The sequence below is a fragment of the Mus musculus genome, chromosome 16 (genome assembly GCF_000001635.26).
Source record: "Mus musculus strain C57BL/6J chromosome 16, GRCm38.p6 C57BL/6J".
Classification (NCBI taxonomy): domain Eukaryota; kingdom Metazoa; phylum Chordata; class Mammalia; order Rodentia; family Muridae; genus Mus; species Mus musculus.
The window spans coordinates 5027526-5047262 of NC_000082.6; the positions used below are offsets into that span (position 1 = coordinate 5027526).

Sequence of the window (19737 nt, forward strand, 5' to 3'; positions counted from 1 at the left end):
TATGTGCTTTACTGAAGATTGACTTCAAACTCAATCTTTCTGGGCCTTGTTTTAAGAACTGAGATACAGCCTCACCTTGTAGCTCAGTCTGGCCAGCTATGTAATCAGTGACCTCAACTTAACAGCAATGTTCCTGTGTCAGGCTTCTGAGTGTGAGGACCAGAGTGAAGCATTCCACCCAATTGGTTCTTACATATCTTTATCTCTTTTTTCTATCAGAAATTCCACCTTTTTTTGTTTTCTATTTGGGTTGTCTCTCAGCTCTCTGCAGAATTCCCATGAAGACTCTGTGCAGTCTCTTTGGTTCTTCCCTTTGGTTTTTGGGAATCCAACCTGCAGGCACCCTTGAGAAACTACTCCTTTATTTGGAGGCTTACACTTACAGGGATACCCAGGACTCAACACTCTCTGTTTGAGCACATACAACATCTGAACCAAAGCCACCACCTTCCTCAACAAAACAGGGTTCTTTGACCACTAGGTTCCATGCCTAGACTTCTGCCATTTATAGCTCTTTTGTGTAGTACAGTTTCCTCTAGGAATGTCTACCAAGACAGGGAAATATTCTTTCCTTTTGTGTTTTGGAGAACCCAATAGATCTATGAATGAAGTATCTGGATTTCCATCATGACAAGTGACAGTTCAATAGTCTCTGTGTCAGCGTGGATTAATGTGGATCAGTTGCTTCATGGCTACTTCAAACTCATGTTAAGAGTCAGTTGCTTTGAGAGGCAGTCAAGATCTTGGGTAAGAATATGAGGACTCAAGTCCTTAGCCCTGTGCTGGTCTTGTTTGTAAAACAAATACAATGCTTACTAAGGGATATCTACCTTCTATGTCTGGCCTTCACCCTTTGTTTGAGACGTGGTTGTGCTAAGCAGCCCATGTTAGCCTAAAACTCCTAAACCTTCTCTATCCTGGTGCCTCAAGCGCTGGGATCACAGGTGTACGCTACCATCTCTGGGTTCTAGCTCCCCTTTGATTAGCTCCTATCTTCTGCATACTGCAGAGGGTAGTTCAAGAAGAACTTGTGTAACTAGGGATTTCAACAGTTTGAACTGTCAAAAGACACACTGAGTTTAGTCTGTGAGACAACTGTATGGAAGGTACAAACTAGAATTTATACTTGTTATATTGTTCACAAGATAGTCTCTTATAGACACCCTTTTCACGAAGTGACTGCAGACTCAACAGGCTCGCAATGAAGCAGCAAAGGCAAGGAAGTGTGTGGAAGGTTTGGGGACCATAGTCTAGGCAAGGTGGGAGGTTGACGGCAGGTACATGGGAAAGGCTAGGAGGTGATGAGAGAGAGAGAGAGAGACATACATACAGACAGACAGAGACAGGTAAAGCAAAACAAAGGGTTTTACTCCAAAAACTTTCTAATCTTGAAGTTCCCATCACAGGGTCTACTGAGCTACATTTCCAAGAATGGTCCCAGACTAGCAGTGTCAGCAAAGGCAGTTGTGCTACTTACAAGGACATGAATTCTAAGCCCACACCTTCTATCAACTGAGAAGGACTATCTCAGGCTTGAGGTAGTGCTTAAAAAGACATCATTTTTATGGGGCTCAGAGAACTTCTGAAACAGTTGCTCAGACTTACTGACAATTATGGAGCCAAGTCCTTAGCCTAGTCCCAAGGGATAGACCCTGGGGGGAGATGGCAACTTCCACCTTTGAGAAGTGAAACTGTTCCCAAATTAGTTATCAGTGGCTTAGACAGAGCCCTCAGGGCTTTCTTGGTGCCACCTCCCTAGTGCTCATAGAATCCAGAGCCTCCAGGAGGCCGCTGATCCAAGGTCTTACTTTTTGTCTGTGGGTGTAATGCTGCCATTCACAGCTGTGCTGTCTGCTGCCTGGATGGAGGTGGAACCAGTTTCCTAGGGATAGGAAACACAAATAACTGTTCAGCAATTTGCCCATGATGAGACCACAGGGGAAATAAAAACTACAACAAGGCAGGCAGCCTACATACCTCTTCACATATTTTCAACTTCTTTGTGATTGCCTGGTAACAGACAGCTGGCTAATAAAGAGGGAAGGGGGAAAAAAAAGACCATTTATTAAGTGTAAGAGTTCTACATAGTAATTTCCCAAAATGGTTAGGCCTAAAGTGAGATGGTAACACAGAATATTTCTTTGTCGTATAATTTTATCAAATTCAGAGTAAACACTCATTACCTCAACACTCCACATAGTTCTTCGAAGGTCTCTGATTCTGAGCATCAGAGGTGTCAACTTATATGCCTCGTTTTGGGAGTTGGTCAGAAGAGCCGGGCTGGAAATGAAATCTGCCCACTTTCAAAGCCACCCACTGCAATGGGATCTTTGCAAAGTTTGGCCCAACCTCTGGCCTCACAAACATGAGTAAAGCTTCCTGCTGCAATACAGGGTTGAGAGGCCATGCTGACCACAGGGCCACAGGATGTGGCACCAGGCACATGGGCAAGCTCCCGGGCATGGACAGGCTGTATGCCTAGCTCCTCCCACCCTAGACTCTGAAGGGCAGTGATGATAGCTTAGCAGCACAAGGGCTGAGTTCTAAAGGTTTTGTTTATTCTTAATCTCACTGGCACCTGATTTCCTCATGGGCCCACACTGTCACTCAGCTGGTTGCCATGGCAACATAAACACGTTTGCCTCAAGTGAGCACTCACCTTCTCTGTTTGGCTCAACAGAAAATGATGAAAATGAGGATCTGCATCTTTGACTGGCTGAAATTGAAAGACAAAGACATCAAATGAGCTGTCCACTATTAGTCCCTTCCTCTTGCCTAGAAGAGGGACTCCCTCTTGCTGCATGACTTCTCCAACTAAGTCTCCTTCACAGCTGTCTGGAAACTTCTATTTCTGAACTAAGTCTTTTTTTTTTTTCTTTTTTTTTTCTTTTTCCTGAAACAGGGTTTTTGTGTAGTTCTGGCAGTCCTAAAACTTCACTCTGTAGAACAGGCTGGCCTCAAACTCAGATCTCTGCCTGCCTCTTCCTTCGTCTTTTTTTCTTATTTTTTCAATTTCTGGAACTAGGGACAGAATTTAGGGCCTTGCCCATGGTAGGTAAGTGTTCTACCACTGAGCTCCTCCTCCAAGCCTTCTTTCCAGTTTTTTAAAAAGAGACGCTTTCACTTTATAGGTCTGGTTGGCCTTGAGCACAAAGAGAGCCGCCCACCTTTGCTTCTTTCAGACACCAGAAAAGTGCATTGGATCCCATTACAGATGGTTGTGAGCCACCACATGGTTGCTGGGAATTGAACTCAGGACCTCTGGAAGAGCAGTTGGTGCTCTAAACCACTGAGCCATCTCTCCAGCCCCCACCTTTGCTTTTTGAACTTTGTCTTTTTTTACATTTTATTCTGAGATAATATCTAAGTTACACAGCTGGCCTTCAACTTACTTGGTCACCAGGCAGGCTATTACCCTGTGACCCTCCTACTAGAAGGAGGTGCTCCTTTGCTAGGACTACACGCCTATGTCACCAGCTTAGTTCTGGTCTTTCATAAACCACTGCCATACTAGCTAAGGGAAAAATAGGCTCAAGTACAAAAAGACAGATGTTTCTGCAGGTTGAGATCAATCACTCTAGTAACTGTGTGGACTAATATCACAAAGCTCTCCTGCATTTTAGTACTAAGCATTCACCAGGCATATAGTTGGCCTGGCAATATAAACCACAGCAATTCTAGGACTCTTCTACCTTCAGAGTACTGATCTCCTTGGGTGTGAGGCCAAACCCTTGTAGGTCTTGGCTTTCTGGGGCCAATTCTGATTATAGTCACTATGACTATAGATCTCCACAGCTGTTCATAACTCTGCCTAGCACCAGGTGCAGGCACAGTGAAGCTAGTATGATGTCTCCTCCAATCCCCAAGCTACTCAACATCTGCACTGGTAGCTACATGTCTGCAATCCCAGCACTTGGGTATCTGAGGCAGAAGGATCTTCAGTTTGAGGCCAGCATGGATTACCCTGTCACAAGACAAAATAACCTCTTTTTTAAACCCTCCCCAGGGGGGAAAAAAAAAAAAATCACCTCCCCCTTGGGGTGGGGTGGGGGGAACAACAGAGCATTTATGGAAGACAAGGTGTTTACAGTCAACACAAAAGCAATCCTACCCTAAACAGTGAGAATGATAGCGGGTCTATAATCCCACATATGATGCTAAACAGGCAGACTACCTGGAACCTCAGACCTAAACATGGAGTTTTTTTTAACCTCCAGACTTCCGTAGTTTGTTCCAATAAAACAAAACCAAAAACCAGAAAAGGGAGAAAAGGGAAAGAGGCTCACACAGCATAGCCAGAAAATCTGCTATGCTCTTGTTCTGACATTGTGGACAGTCCTACGAGCAGGAAAGTTCTTTACCTCGGTCGCTGTTGGCTGCCATTTAAATGCAGCCATCGGTCCAGCCATCATCCCCTTTACAGTGCTAGACTCAGGGATGGTGAGGTCCTACAGGAGAAAGGCAGAGAGAGCATCAGCACACTTTGCTTCCCCTTTTGGCCACACTCAACCCTGAACTAAGCTCCTGGCAAGTGCCATGGTCTAAGTGTAAATATAAGCCAACCCAACTACGTGGGAGAAAAAGGGCAACTCGTTCTTGCTGTTTTGTACTAACAAAACCTGCTACTGCACGCATGTCACAAAGAGGTTAATAAGAACGCTGCCAGCAAGACACAGGAAAATACTTTATGGGAATAATAATCACTAACAGTGGGTTGGAGGGAATCTATCTCGTCTTAAAAAACAAAGCAAAAAGATGGCACTGCTGAGGAGACCTGTCCAGATTAAAGCTAGGATGCATGCCAGAGTACACTTGGCGTGTTCTCAAGTGAGCAACTCTATCTGCATGTCTTGTGCCCCATTCCTTTGCACAATGCCGGCCCCTCCTACAACTGTGATAATACCTTATATTCCATCCACCTAAGTGGGATACCAGGGTGAATGCTCATGTGTCCATAGACATTCCACCATTCCTGTGATGAAGTTCCACTTCCCTGGTGCCAGGCTGCCTCCTCTACGGCTTTGCCACCACAAAACCATCTTTCCCTTGTCACTTGTACCAAACTTGCCTCTATACCATCATCACTGTCAGCAGGCAGATGCACACTGAATCTTTAGCTCCCTCTCTGGGCCTAGGCAGTCTAGTCTCTGCAAACTAGCCCAAGTCAGACCTTGTCATATCTTCCCAAAGCCAGCTCCCCACTTCTCACAGTGAAGCTGAACTCTGCTATGGAGCCTTCAGAGAGAGCTCTGTCAGACATTTTACTCCACTTTCATCTTTGCCCGAGTCCTAATTCTGTTCCCTTCCCATCATCAGTACTCCATTCCCCTATCTCAAACACCCCAAACATGAACCTGTCTCAGGACCTCTGTTATTACTCGGGATGGTCTTCCATCATGTCCACTTGACTCAGGTTCACTTCAGGGCACTATGGAAAGGTCTCCTCATCAAAGCAGCTTTATTTGACTTCTCTGTACCTTTTCTCATTTGAAGGTGATGTTGATTACAGTGACGCAAAGGTTTCAATAGTTACCTTAGTACTAATTTACATAGATGGTCTCCTATAACCCCTATTACAATGAAGAACAAATATTGCCTTCCTTTTACAGAAAAGAAAACTGAGGTGCAGAGAGCTCAAGTAGCATTGGCCAATTGTGAGACAGACTAAAAATTAGGTGTTGGTTCACGCCTTTAATCTTTACACTCAGGAGGCAGAGGCAGGCAGACCTCTGTTTGAAGCTAGCCTGGTCTACAGAGCGAGTTCCAGGACAGCAGGGTTATACAGAGAAACCCTATCTTAAAAAATAAAATAAAACAAACAATTCAAACTCCCAGAAATGGTGGCACATATTTTTTATCTTAGTCTCCAGGGAGGCAGACATAGGCATAGATCTTTGAGTTTGAGGTCAGCTTGGTCTTCATAGTTCCAAGCCAGCCAAGGATACAAAGTGAGACTCTGTCTCAAAATATACACCAAACCAAACCAAACCAAACCAAACCAAAATCCAACCAACCAAAAGAAAAAAAATTACATGAAACAACTCAAATTCCAACAACTTAGACCCACACTTGCTACTACAAGTGTGTTCTCCTTGCCTTGCCTGTGTTTTGCCTATTCTAATCCACATTGGGAATCATGCTAGTATGCAGATGAAGCTGAGTATGTATTAGAGAAGTGGGTATCTCTCTTTCTGAGAGGGGTCACATCTGTCTCTTAGGCTTTATCTCTAGATGTGTCCTGCTGCCAAGGGAGCACCTGTCTAATAGTCTAGTAGAGTGCGGCTACAAAGACTGTTCTGCAATTAGATACACCTCTGACACCAGGCTGGTGAATTTTAAGTTGCAGTCAATGAAGTTGGAACAGTGGAGCTCCAGGGATGACAGAATAGAGTTTATAGCTCTTGGTCCAACCCTGATTTACTCTTTTTGGTGTAAGTGTAACATTTTATGAGTGCCACAGGTCTGACACATTTCTGCAGGGATGATCCGAAGCTGAAGCTGTAGTTCTCAGCTTTGAAGTAAGGAAAGGAGAGCCCAGCCAAGACATAGGTGCAGGGCTCCAGGCAAGCTCTCAAAAAGAATTCTAGATATACATTTAGCTTTGTCTGTAGGCAAGCACTTGACACCTCTGAGCTCTAGGTCGGCCTTTTCAGTTATCCTTAGGGGGCAGAAGATTATACTACAACAGAATGGCACTCTGCAGCTAGGAGCCTCTGCTTTCCTGCTGACTTTTGGCCAAATGACAATTGCCATGGCCTGTACTCTGTGAGCTACAGGATAGACGAGGTCAGATACACTGACTGTCATTCCAGTGCCAGGACACTCTACTGAAGCATCAAACACAGGCCCAGTCCAAAAATGCCCCAGAAAGGACCCTGTTAGGGGTTGCTATAAGAATGTTGTTTACCTAGACTGAAACCTGGTTAAAAGTTACTATGCCCCAAATGAACTGCCATGTTGTGGGGTAGATTGCTTCTCATTATCAACTTGAGGAAAGCTTTGAGAGGGCTAGAGAGGAAGTTGTTTCTGTCCAGGAGTCTGTGAGAACCTGCCTGAAGACAGTACTAATTTGGAAGGCAATGTGATACCTGGTGGCTCCAATTTCTTCTCTAGGGAAAACTATATTTTGGCCATCAGGTCACATCCCTTGCAAAGTCCCCTACTCAATGAGGCTGGCAGTTCTCTGAAGTTCCCTACTTACCGAGCATGGTCATAGGAAGACTCTTGCTCTCTTCCTTTTCCTTAGCCTTAGGACAGTGTAAAGAGACCACAGAGGCAGACCAGGCTGCGCTTAGCAAATGATATTCATGTGGAACCTTAAAGTGTTTTAAAAATGTGAATCACATTGGAACATTTAAACTTAGGGAGCTTCACATACAATTCTGCATTTCCGGTCTCTCTCAAGAAAACCAGACTATCTGGCAATAGTTGGCCAGGCACCCCATGGATGGAGTGTAACTGGGCCAGCCCCAAGATGCAGTGAGCTCTTCTGCTCTTTCTGCAAATTCAAGACAGTGTGAGTCGTTTCGTGGCCCGTCCCACAGGTGTTTGACCCCGCCAGTCTTGCTCTGCCCTCTAGTATTTCATCAAGGCTTTATCTCCCCCTGTTCCATCAGCCACCTGGCTTCTCTTTCTTTTATCGTGGTTGCATATCTCCCAGTATGCTCTCACTATTCACAGGCCATCCACTTCCTGAAATCCAAGACCTGTTCTCCAGAACAGATGGCGCCATTTCTTCCTGGTTTCATCTGGCCACACTTACAACCTCATTAGCCCTGACCCTGACCACATACTTTCTTTGCAGTACAGTTTCTGCTCTTGAGCACCTTTCCACATATTTCCAAGACAAGGTCATCTAGTCTCATGCACTAGACTGCTTTTTGCCCTCCAAGATGGCTTCCCAAGTCTATAATTCTAGTACTTTCTGGGTCATGCTTCAAACATATCACACTAAAAAAGATCTGATGGCTAGTTTAATGGTAGAGTGCTTGCCTACCACGCATGAAGTTCTAGGTTCTACCTTTAGTTCCATAAACAAAGTCTACAGCAAACCCCAGATAACCTCTCCAAGCCACAGAAGCACTTCTCTCTTCTAGCTTGCAGCTTCCTTATCCTTTCATCTTTACCTTTCCACATAGCCAGCTGCCAAATCACAGGAAGGCTGCCTCTGACTGCCTCTCCCTGACTCTTTTCAGGAAATGCTACCTCTCATGGGTCTGTCTGTGACTTTGGCTTTCTATTTGGCTTCAGGCCCCTTTCTCTGACCTTGCAATCACTAAGGCCCAGTTCGGCACACTGCCATCTCAACAACCAGCCTAAACAGTTTCCTAAGTACTTTTGCTATCTTGAATTTACCGAATGGTCCTCTGTATCCCAGTGTCAATCTGTCTATACCTCTGTTTGCCCCATCTCTCTACCTGCACAGGGATACTCATGCCAGAATCCTGCCTCACGTGGAGTGCATGCTCACCTCTACAGCATTTTCCCTTCATTCTTGTTAGCCTTGCCCCTGGCCTGAGCAACTCAGGAGACAGCTTTCCGGCCTTCACCATCTGCATCTCTTTCCTATGTCTGTGCATCTTGCTCTCATTCATCTATAGACCATGGGAAGTACTCCACACCCACTAGACGAGCAAGATTATACTTAGAGCATGGCTCTACTTGACACAAAAAAGACACTAGTCCCAGAAGCTACGGCAGTAAGACAAACCTTCTCATCCTTTGGGGGCCGACCCCGCTTCCGGGGACTTTGCTCTTGGGCTCTTTTAAGGCATTTGGAGCCTCTGTCTGCAGAGCCTGAAGTCACCCTCTTCTTTCCTTCTCCCATGTTCTTCTTCACCTTCCCTTCAGACAGGCTAAGCTTGCGTTTCTCATCACCTGAGTTTGGCCTACTTCTCTCCTCACTGGAATTACGCCGATTCTTGTCATCAGCAGAAGTGTGGGATGATGTCTGAAAGTTCAACAATAATAATGATAACCACTACAACAGCCACTACCACCACTGCCATCAACATGGGCCACACAGTTCTCTCTCTCTCTCAGCAGTTCTGTGAACTGTCTTCATAGCCACCCTGAGAAATAGCATCCTTGCTCACCTCTGTTTGTGCTGGAAAGACAGCTTAAAAAAAAAAAAAATCACCTCACTTGTCTACAGCCCCAAAGGTGGCTGAATTCCTAAGATCTCTTCCTGTATTGTGAAGCTGGGCTACTCTTCCGAAAACAACATGCATGACTCAGAAAAGTGAGCCACAGACATAGAGTTCTGGACACAGCTGTTTTCTTGCTAGGCAAATCTCATGGGAAAGGAGCGTGTCTATGACACACACCATCTGCTAGTAACCATGCAAAATCATTGAGCCGATGTTGGAGGGGAACGACTGCAGCCTCTCTCACCTGGTCTTTCCCTTTGGCTCTCCTGAGGAACTCTTCAACAGCATCCACAGCTTGCTGGAACCGTTTACCCTTGTTAATCTTTATCATCTCCTCCTTGTGAGCATGGTAAGGCTTTAGCTGTTCCACTTTGATCCAGGCACTAGTAGAAAACAAACACAGAAAGAGTTTCATCCATACTGCATATGCCAACACATTCCTGAGATCTCACTAGGGGAGGGTTTTTAACACTTGTTTTAGTTGAAAATTAAAAGAGGCATAAACCTTACCAACCATCCATTTCTAACTCTTGAGCCTCAAGTACATTTTCTTGAAATGAACAGAACCACAACAGGCCAGAACTTTCCTCCTGTGAAGTCACTGGATCACACACTGCTGTACTTTCATTCTCATTTATCAGCTTTCCATACCCAACCACACACACCTGCAACTTGCCCAGTGCAGACAAAGCCTGTAGACTGCACGAAGGCCAAGGATGGAAACATCTTCCACCTTTCCTCCCCTCCACCGCTCCAGGCTTTCAATGCATTGCTCTCTCTGGCCTGGCACTCACCATGTAGACCAGGCACTCTTCCTATCTTTGTCTCTTGAGTGCTGGAATTACAAGAGTGTGAACCATCACATTTGACTTAGTCAACTATGTGAGCCAGATTAATGAAATAAAATTTTGTTTTTCAAGACAATGTTTCTCTTTATGTAGCCCTGGCTGACCTGGAACTTACTCTGTAGACCAGGCTGGCCTCAAACTCACAGAATTCCACTTGCCCCTGCTGAGATTAACCATCATAGACCAGCCTTATTTAAAAAAAAAAAAAAAAGCCAGGACTCATGTATCTTTTCTTTTTATTGTGATAGGGTCTCCCTATCACAACAATCAGGCTGGCCTCCAACTATGTGGAGATTTGCCTGCTTCCACTTCCTGAATAATGTAATTAAAGGTGTGTCACAATACCTGGCAAGGACTCAGTGTACAGTAAAATGTCTAGACTCTATGTAGCTGAGGATGACCCTGAACTCCTGAGTCTTTTGCCTCCACCTCCCAAATGCTGGGATCACAGCTATGCATTACAACTCCTGGTATACATGGTGCTGGAGACTAAACTACCTGTCAACGGAGCACTCTACCCCAAACACAGTATCTAAAAGTTTGCTGTTCTTATAAACATTTGCAGCCACTGAGTCTATATCTGTTCGTAAATGATGGTATCCATGGCTACTAAACCATACACACACGTATGTTTTGGGATGAGTGCAGCAGTCACAAAAGAGGCTTTAAATGACATTCTTTTTGAAAGGCAAAATGAACTTCTCTTATTGTTAATTTCAACTGCCAATGTGTAACACCTTAAAGTTAAAAAAAAGCAGTCAGCTGCTAGTTCTGAAGGATCTGGCCTGTTGTGGATCCCGAGCAAGTCTGCTACAGTAGGCTTTCTGTGGCTTTCCTAAATGATGCTCTAGGATCCAAGTGCAAATGAGAACATAATACAGGCTTGGCAAAGTATCAATTAATTTATAAATGTATTTTCCTGTAATACTCATTGGGTCTCACAGCATAACCTTCAAAAAAGCATGGGCCCGGCTAAGGATATAGAAACTGGGTTACAGCAGTAACTGTAAAGCTTCTGTCCTTATAGATGGTTGGAGAATACTCACTCACAACGGCCAAAGTGCTTCTGTCTTTCTTTCTCTCTCTCTCTTTCTTTCTCTCTCTTTCTTTCTTTCTTTCTTTCTTTCTCTCTCTCTTTCTTTCTCTCTCTCTCTCTCTCTCTCTTTCTTTCTTTCTTTCTTTCTTTCTTTCTTTCTTTTTTTTTTGAGTTTTTGAGACAGGGTTTCTCTGTGTGGTCCTGGCTGTCCTGGAACTCACTCTGTAGACCAGGATGGCCTCGAACTCAGAAATTCACCTGTCTCTGCCTCCCGAGTGCTGGGATTAAAGATGTACCCCGACCAAAGTGTTTCTTATCCACCTCCAGCTTTTCACTCTGAGTATTGTGGGAGCAGTTGTGAAGACAGGTCAAGAACAAATGTGGCAGCCCTGGGACACAGCTCAATACAGAACACCGGGGCAGACATGATACCTATAGTGAAGGCAAACAACACACAGGGACAGACAACAGTCTCTGGCACACAGAGCCAACCATACCTATCAGTGGAGAGAGGTATTCTGGTGGCTAGCTCAGCTAGTTTGCAACCTGACATGAGAGCCATGACTCCAATCTATAAGGAAAAACCATGAAATAAAGTACTGACCCCCCTAAATGTTGGTCAGTCTGTCCCTGGGGCCCCAGACACAGCTCCTTTCTCCATTTACAGAATCCTAAGGACAGAAGTGAAGGTAGTGGAGCTGCAGCACTGACTCAGCTCTGAGACCACACCAGTGTCAGGATAAAGTTCAAAGATGGTTCTCAAGGTACACTCTGTCCATCCTCCAAAACTAGGTTAGATGCTCTGCAGGCAGGAGTCCCATTCACCCTTTTTGTCACTGTCATGCCTGCCTCCTACCAACCTCTGACTGACAGAAAAAGCAAAGGTGAGGATGTCTATGGAAGAAATGCCAATTAAGTCAGCCCCCCCCTTTTTTTTTGGCAATGTGCTTTAAACAGATTTCTGATTTCTGCAAGAAGGAAGAACACACACAAAATTCTACTCACTTTCCAGATAGGACTTTGAGAAACTAAACTGAAATCTTTCTTGACACAATGATCTTTGAAATGTTCAAATGAACTAACTGACAATACAAATACAACTTTGAGAAGATAAAAGCAAGAAATGTTAATCTACTAAAAAAACCGACCAGGTGACCTGCCTCAGCAGAAATACAGTCAATAAGATGCGAGCTCTGGCACTGGAGCACACAAGTTGCAGAACCTCTAGAAAGCAAAGCGCACTGGAACCACTTCAGCCATCAGAACAGAACGTGCTCTGTTGTGGCCACAGCGACAAGCCCTGCCTGCTTAGTGACCTGGTGCCTTTAGCTGGGGCTGCAGTGGTACCTCTCATCCTGAAGGACAGCAGTGCAGGCTGGCAGTGAGGGAGTCACCTTACAGCCGTCCTTAGGGGTACAAGGACTGCTTGACAGTGGGTGAAAAGGTGATAAAATGCTCAACTGGCTAACTATTTTACCTTCTTTTAGTTCATATGTATGGATGTCTTGTCTACATGTATGTCGGTACCACTTGTGTGCCTGATACTCTTGGAGGCCAGAAGGTGGTGTCAGATTCCTTAGAACTGGATTTACACAAGGTTGTGAGGTCCTCTGGAAGAGCAGCCAGCTGACTCAATCACTGACCATCTCTCCAGTCCTGGGTCGGGGTAACTCTAACATTTTTTTTTTCCGAGACAGGGTTTCTCTGTATAGCCCTGGCTGTCCTGGAACTCACTCTGTAGACCAGGCTGGCCTCGAACTCAGAAATCCGCCTGCCTCTGCCTCCCGAGTGCTGGAGTAAAGGCGTGCACCACCACCACCTGGCACATTTTAAAAAAATTGTAATTAATAAATAAATTAATGGTGGGGCAGGAAGGTCTAGCTTGGTCTGGAATTCACTAAGTAGACCAGGCTTCAAATGCATAGTGAACTGCCTACCTCTGTCTCTCAAATGCTGCAATTAAAGCTGTGTACTCTATCATAGCTGGCCAAAAAAAAAAAAAAAAAAAAAAAATTCTCTATGTAGCCCCTGCTTTTCTAGAACTTGGTCCATAGAGCAGGATGTCCTTGAACTCAAAAGGTCTGCCTGCCTCCACATCCCAAGTGCTGGGATTAAAGGTGTGTATTGCCACACTAATTTTAATTTTTGGAAGCATGGGTCTCATGTAGCTCAGGTAGACTTCAAACTCCTATGTAACCATGGATGACCATAAACCTTTGATCCTTTTATTTTCACCTTCAAGTGCTAGGATTAGGATTCTATTGTGTATATCACACCTGATTAATATAATGATGGGAACCAAAACTAGAGTATTGTGCATGTTAAGTAAACTCTACCAACTCTGTCAATGGCATTTTAAAGACCTTTTTTTGGAGAGGGGGTTCAGGGTGTGTGTGCTAAGATGAACGCAGGGTTTGTATATGCTCGTCACGTGCTCTGAGGACTCAGCCTCACACAGCTGCTGTGTTTACTTGTAATGAGCTGTAACCTAGGATTGGCTTCACAGCCTTTCCCCAGGACCCAGAAGAAGCTCTACCCATTTAGCACTTTGCCACTGATTGGGAAGTCAAAAAGTCAAACTTATCAAGTCTGTGCCTAAAGTGTGAAGCTTTGCTTTTATGGACAGTAGTTAGCTACACATTGTTTGTGATGATAGTAAATGATGAAAACCAAACTAACTGGCAATCTGTGAGGCTGCCCATTCAAGTATTTGGTTAAATGTTAAAAAGCAGAAAAAGCACTATGTGTAATATGCTACTGTTTACACAAAGGAACATACAACTTTTTGATTCTGCATCGTATTTCTGGGGTGGTACAACCCAAGAAACTAGTCTACTTGAGCTGAGTGTATAGGAACACACCTTTACTCCCAGCACCTGAGAGGCAATGGCAGGCAGATTGTGGGTTCCAGGTCAGTTAAGGCTACATAGTGAGACCCTGTCTCAAAGACAAAAACAAACAAAAAAAAAACCCTACTCAAATCAAAAATTAAAATCCACAAAGAAAAACAAAAACAAACAAAAAAGAAACTAGTTAGGCAGGTGGTGGTGGCAGCGCACGCCTTTAATCTCAGCGCTCAGGAGGCAGAGGCAGGTGGATCTCTGAGTTCCAGGACAGCCAAAGCTACACAGAGAAACCAACTCAGTAAGCCAATGCCTCCTTTCCCCCAAAAGAAATTAGCTTACCTGAATGGTTGAAGAAGAACAAAAAATGGAATTGCTTTATTCTTTTCAGAGTCATTAAAAAAAATTAACATCTCTAGCTCCACCATGAGTCCAAAAACCAATATTAAAGGTCTTTACGTAAACTTACCATGCCAGCTGCTCAGCAGGGGCTGCCCTAGACTTTCTGGCTTAGAGGTATGTAGTGAGAAACTCAGTCTGCCTGTTGCTGTGAATACATTTGATAAGACCCACAGCATGTTCCTTGATGTCTTGTCATATTTCCTACAAACTCTTCAGATGGAACACTGTCACTAAGCCTTTCTCAAATTACTCCACTTAAATAAAAAATTCTATACTTTTTCTCCTTAAGTGAAAACCATCTGACAATCTCATACATGTGTCTCCTCCACTGCTTAGGTATAAGGACCTGGGGTGGAGCTTAGAAATGGAAGCACACAATAGAGCTAGATGGCATGGCCTATAAAAAGACAGGGGCATAAAGCCCAGGTCAGATTACATGGGTCCTTTCTCCATCTGGATGCGTGAGTAGTACTTAGAAAACCATTTTTATAGTTGTCTTAAAACAAAACAAAATCACTGAAAGTGGCTGAAGATAAAGGTTTAATTTTAACCTAACTAATCAAAAATGAAGGCAATGGGAAACACACACACACAGACACACAGACACACACACACACACACAGGCAACATGGAAATGTCTAGTTCATGTCAAACTAAGCCAAGTGTGGCTGTGCACTCCTGTCACACCAGCACTGGAGAAGTGGATGAGGAAGGAACAGGAGTTCTACTCTAGTGTGAGATCCAGTTTAAAACCAAAACAAGAACAACAAAACAAAATACCACCATCACCACCAAGAGGAAACAGCAAAAGACTTGCAATTAAGATAGATTTAGAAAACTTTGTTTCTAGAACTTGGTGTCCTGGTTAGTTTAGTTCTGTTTTGTTTTGTTTTGTTTTGTTTTCAAGACAGGGTTTTTCTGTGTAGCCCTGGCTGTCCTGGAACTCAGAAATCCGCCTGCCTCTGCCTCCCAAGTGCTGGGATTAAAGGTGTGTGCCACCACGCCCGGCTCTGGTTAGTTCTTATTGTTAACTTGATACAACCAAACACGTATTAGATCCTTTTCCTAAGAAGAGGGAGAACCCAGACCAGATTGGCTTACAGCCATGCCCATGGAGAAATGTCTTGATTGTTCATATGGGAGGGCACAGCCCACTGTGGGCAGTGCCACCACTGGGAAGTTGGTCTTAGATTGTATAAGAAAAATAGCTGAGGGCTGGTGAGATGGCTCAATGGGTAAGAGCACCCGACTGCTCTTCCGAAGGTCTGGAGTTCAAATCCCAGCAACCACATGGTGGCTCACAACCATCCGTAACGAGATCTGACTCCCTCTTCTGGAGTGTCTGAAGATAGCTACAGTGTACTTACATATAACCAATAAATAAATCAAAAAAAAAAAAAAAAAAAAAAAAAAAGAAAAATAGCTGAACGTAAGCACAAGCCAGTAAGCAGCACTCCTCCATGGTTCCTGCCTGACTTTCCTCAAAGACCTGAAGGTATAAGATTGAAAGAACCCTTACCTCAAAACTGCTTTTGGTTGTGGTGTTGATGAAAGCAACAGAAAAGGAACTGAGATACTTGGTGACATTCTCAAGCCTAGATGAGGCTTTCTAGCTGCGCTGCCTGTCCCAAGCAGTAGTCACCTCCTCTGTAATTCCATGACACCGCTCACTATGGCACTGTCTTCAGCCATGGAGGAGTCACTATGCGGACATGAGCTGTTTCTGTTATTGGGAAGGAAAATCTAATCCATGCTCTACATGACGACCATGCAGCCCTGGCACAGGGACAGGTTGTACCAGTCAAATATCCAGAATACTGGACCATACCACTCACTTAACTTAAGCCTCTAACTATTATTAAATGGTATCAGATGCAGAGAAAGTAGATTAGTCAATACCTGGTGAAAAGATAAAGGCATGCTTACAGTTTCAACCCAGTATGCTCTTCATCACCAATCACAAGACTTTTCTAGGAGAGTCACCTTTAGGACAGACTCAAGACACCTTGTACCAGCCAGGCCTAACTACTCCTAAGCACTGGGCATGACTCCAGCTTTTGATATAGTATTTCTGAACTGGTGGCTCTGAGTACCTGCAAACTAAATGAACACTTTCTCACTTTGCTATTTCCAACTAACAATCTAATCAAAAATTTTCAACTGTGTGAGTGTATGTGTGGGCAGACACAAACACCATGGTGCTAGTGTAGAGGTTAGGGAACAACTTGAGGAAGGCAGTTCTCTTCTCTCATAACGTGGGTTCTGAGGACTGAGCTTGGATTATGAGAAATGGCAAGCAAGCACCTGTGTCTGCATTTTGCCAGCCTCTGTTGATCAAGTTTTTAAAATCTCTTTAAATAGATACTAATTTGTGTTTGCAAGCCAGGCATGTGTATATGTGTGCATGTCAGTATAAGATCCTTTGGAACTTCAATTTAAGTTAATTATGAGCTACTTATCATGGATGCTGGGAACCAACTATAGTCTTCCAGGAGAGCAGTAATTCCTATAAACCATGGAGACATCCTTCTAATGTCTCATCAAAATTTTAAACCCTGAGCCTCATCTCTTTAATGAGCAGCAACCAAGGACAGACTTGTCCAAGGTGGACTCCCACACAATGTTTCTTCATGTTTAACTGTGGTAGAGTTAACAAAGCCATGCTGAAGATATTTTTCCCCTGGATTTTAAAGTAAGTGTGGAAAGTTGTGTATTGGAGAGTTGACTCCATCATATTAAGTCCTGTCCTCAAGACAGTGGCCTGATGAGGCAGGTTTGACCCTCTATTCCTAATTGTGGCATGCCAACATAATTTGTTAGATGTTTTGGTAAGAGAGGAAAGGAAAAGCTAGATGTCTAAAACTTCAGGGTCATATATACATATATATATGTATATATATATACACACACACACACACATGTATATACATATACATACTATTAAATATTTTCTTTTTAAATTATGTGCATATATGTGTGCCATGTGAGATAAAGAGTAGCATGTGCACACAGGCATCCTTGGAAGCCAAAGGGTTACCTGATTGAGTGCTGGGAACCAAATCCAGGTTCTCTGCAAGAACAAGTAGTAAATGTTCCTAATTGCTGACCCATCTCTCCAGAACCATCATATACTAATATCTTACTCAAGAAGCTATGCATTGTATTCTGTAATAAAGGTCCTTGCTAATATAAAAAACACTTACATACATTTTTTCCCATTAATTAATGTGTCAATCCCTACCCCCACTCTGAGGGTTTCTATGTGTAGTATTGGTTGTCCTGGAACTAGCTATATAGAGCAGGCTGGTTTGCCTGCCTCTTTGTCCCAAGGGCTAGCCCCAAAGCGTCAGTCTTAAAGGACCCATCACAGCCACAGATATATTTGTCTTTTAGAAACTAGTTCTTATCTCTAAAAAAATTCAGCTATCATTTGTCTATACCACCTCCAAAGTGACTACTTCACATGGGAGTCATTGTGCTGCTCTTGAACAGTTACACAACATTCTAATTGAGGCGTCCCTTGCAGAACTCTTGAAGGCTACTAGCCAATTCCTAACTCCTGACGATGCTTTTCTCAGGCTTTGCTTTCCCACAGTAATGAGCCCTACTCTTCTGTCTGATGTGTCCCTTCTTTGGCTTTGGCTTGCTTAGATCAGAGAGTGGGTAGAACCAGTTATCTGATAAGTGTCAGGCCATACAACACATCCAAAGCTACTTCCCCAAGTATTCCGCTACCACCAGCTAATCTGGAGATCTCACCTGTAAAGATTGCACCCTGACCCTGAATGAACCAGCCTTAGCGCTGAGTACCCAGAGGCAGCCTCTGTAACAGCACTTAGCACTGAGTACCCAGAGGCAGCCTCTGTAACAGCACTTAGCACTGAGTACCCAGAGGCAGCCTCTGTAACAGCACTGCTGCAAGTCCTGATCCTGTGCTCGCTGACCACCCCAAACCAGCCAGCCAGACACCAAGCAAACTCGGACGTACTGGGCAGTGAATGCTAAACATTTACTGTACCACTAAGCTTCACCATGAGCCCTTTTAAAATGCTTTTTTTTTTTTTAAATGTGGAACTCCATCAAAGGGGCTAAGACACTTAAAGTCATTTATAGCTCCTAGCTGCCCTGTAGCCACTTGTCGTGTACTCAGGAGAGCTTATTTTCAAGAAATCACATCATCACTACCAGCAGCAGGTAATTATTTATGTGTTTAGCACATGCCCTTTATCACTAAGTGCTCAGTTTATATAATTCCAATTTCCTGGGTCTTATTTCTAGTATTTTGTGTATAGAGGGAAGCCACTTTATCCTTCTAGAATTTTAGAATTAAAAAAAAAAATCAAATAATGGCTTTCAGACCTCAAATAAATGAGTTTCCATAGTTATTTCACACATGTCTTGGTTCTTCATTCAGCCACGCTTAGGGTATGGTCAATAATACTGCCTGTTACTTCCTACTATGCCAGGCAAGGAGCCTCTTTTTTTCCCCCATGGCACCAAGCCAAGGATCCACATTGCCACTTTTGTTCCCAATCATTCAAACTCTATTCATGCTTCGGAACTGGATTTCCATCTTGTCTTCCATCAGCTTTCCTAGACCCGTTGTTTTCCATTGACCTCGCCCTCTTCTGCACACCATCCCAGCTGAACTATTAAATCTTGCTCGCTTACTGAGATCCCCAAAGGTGAAGACAATAGTCACTGTCCTAGAAATGAAGGGTCACCATCTAGCACTGAGAAATGTAGACTCCTATGCAGTATAACCAACACCTGTTTTTCTCATCAGGACAGTCTTCTTCAAGTAGTCTATGACAATAACATGTTCCTTCCTTCCGTCAGTGAGTGGGGATAGTGGTGGTAATGGGAATGAACCCAAGGCTTTACACAAGCTAGACGAGTGCTCTTCTGTAACTGAGCTGTAGTCCAGTCTCAATCATGACACTGAACAACATTCCCTCTTCACAAGCTCTGCTCTCACAACTTAGGGTAGTCTTCCTTGAAATACTGCCACCACAAAGCTCGTAAGCTGGCTTAAGAAAAAAAAGGGGGTAGGGTATATCTGCATTGTGAAGGTCAACATACTATGTAAACTGAAACCCGGAAGAGCACTCTGCCACATAAACTCCTGAATGTGTGAAGCAATTTGTAAGGGACTTTTCAGAAGAAGAAAAAAAAATCACTCTTTTTTTGAACTTAAAGTAACATTTTTCTTTAAACAATAGTAAGTACAGAAACAACTGCTTAAAGAAACCAAGTTACCTAGCCAGGCCTATCCTGTATTGAGGAGAAAGCTATACAAGTTACTGTATATTCAATTGGTTACACATTCTTCCTTCAGTATAACTTTTTAAAGTTTGCTTTCTGTAAAGTCAAACTCTCAAAGCAATGGTCCTAGGTTCTTCCAGTTCAGCACACACTAGGAAATAAAGCTTTGTATTGCAATGACACAGGTAAGTTAG

At 43.7% G+C, this 19737-nt stretch overlaps 1 protein-coding gene across 7 annotated transcripts in view; it reads right to left on the reverse strand.

Annotated features, from left to right (window-relative positions):
* Positions 1–19737, reverse strand: part of Glyr1 (glyoxylate reductase 1 homolog (Arabidopsis)) — a 36037-nt gene that overhangs the window by 13624 nt on the left and 2676 nt on the right. For 5 of the 7 annotated variants that reach the window (XR_003951842.1, NM_028720.2, NM_001079814.1 and 2 more), the window contains exons 4-9: positions 9394–9532; positions 8711–8950; positions 4362–4448; positions 2660–2716; positions 1978–2028; positions 1809–1882 (exon numbers count right to left, since the gene is read on the reverse strand). Coding sequence is in view for 6 of the 7 variants with exons in the window: in NM_028720.2 (NP_082996.2) it covers positions 1809–1882; positions 1978–2028; positions 2660–2716; positions 4362–4448; positions 8711–8950; positions 9394–9532 (648 nt within the window). In the remaining variant the exon portion in view is untranslated. The remainder of the gene's footprint in view (positions 1–1808; positions 1883–1977; positions 2029–2659; positions 2717–4361; positions 4449–8710; positions 8951–9393; positions 9533–19737) is intronic. The other 2 variants (XM_030249304.1, XM_030249303.1) reach the window with 1 other exon arrangement.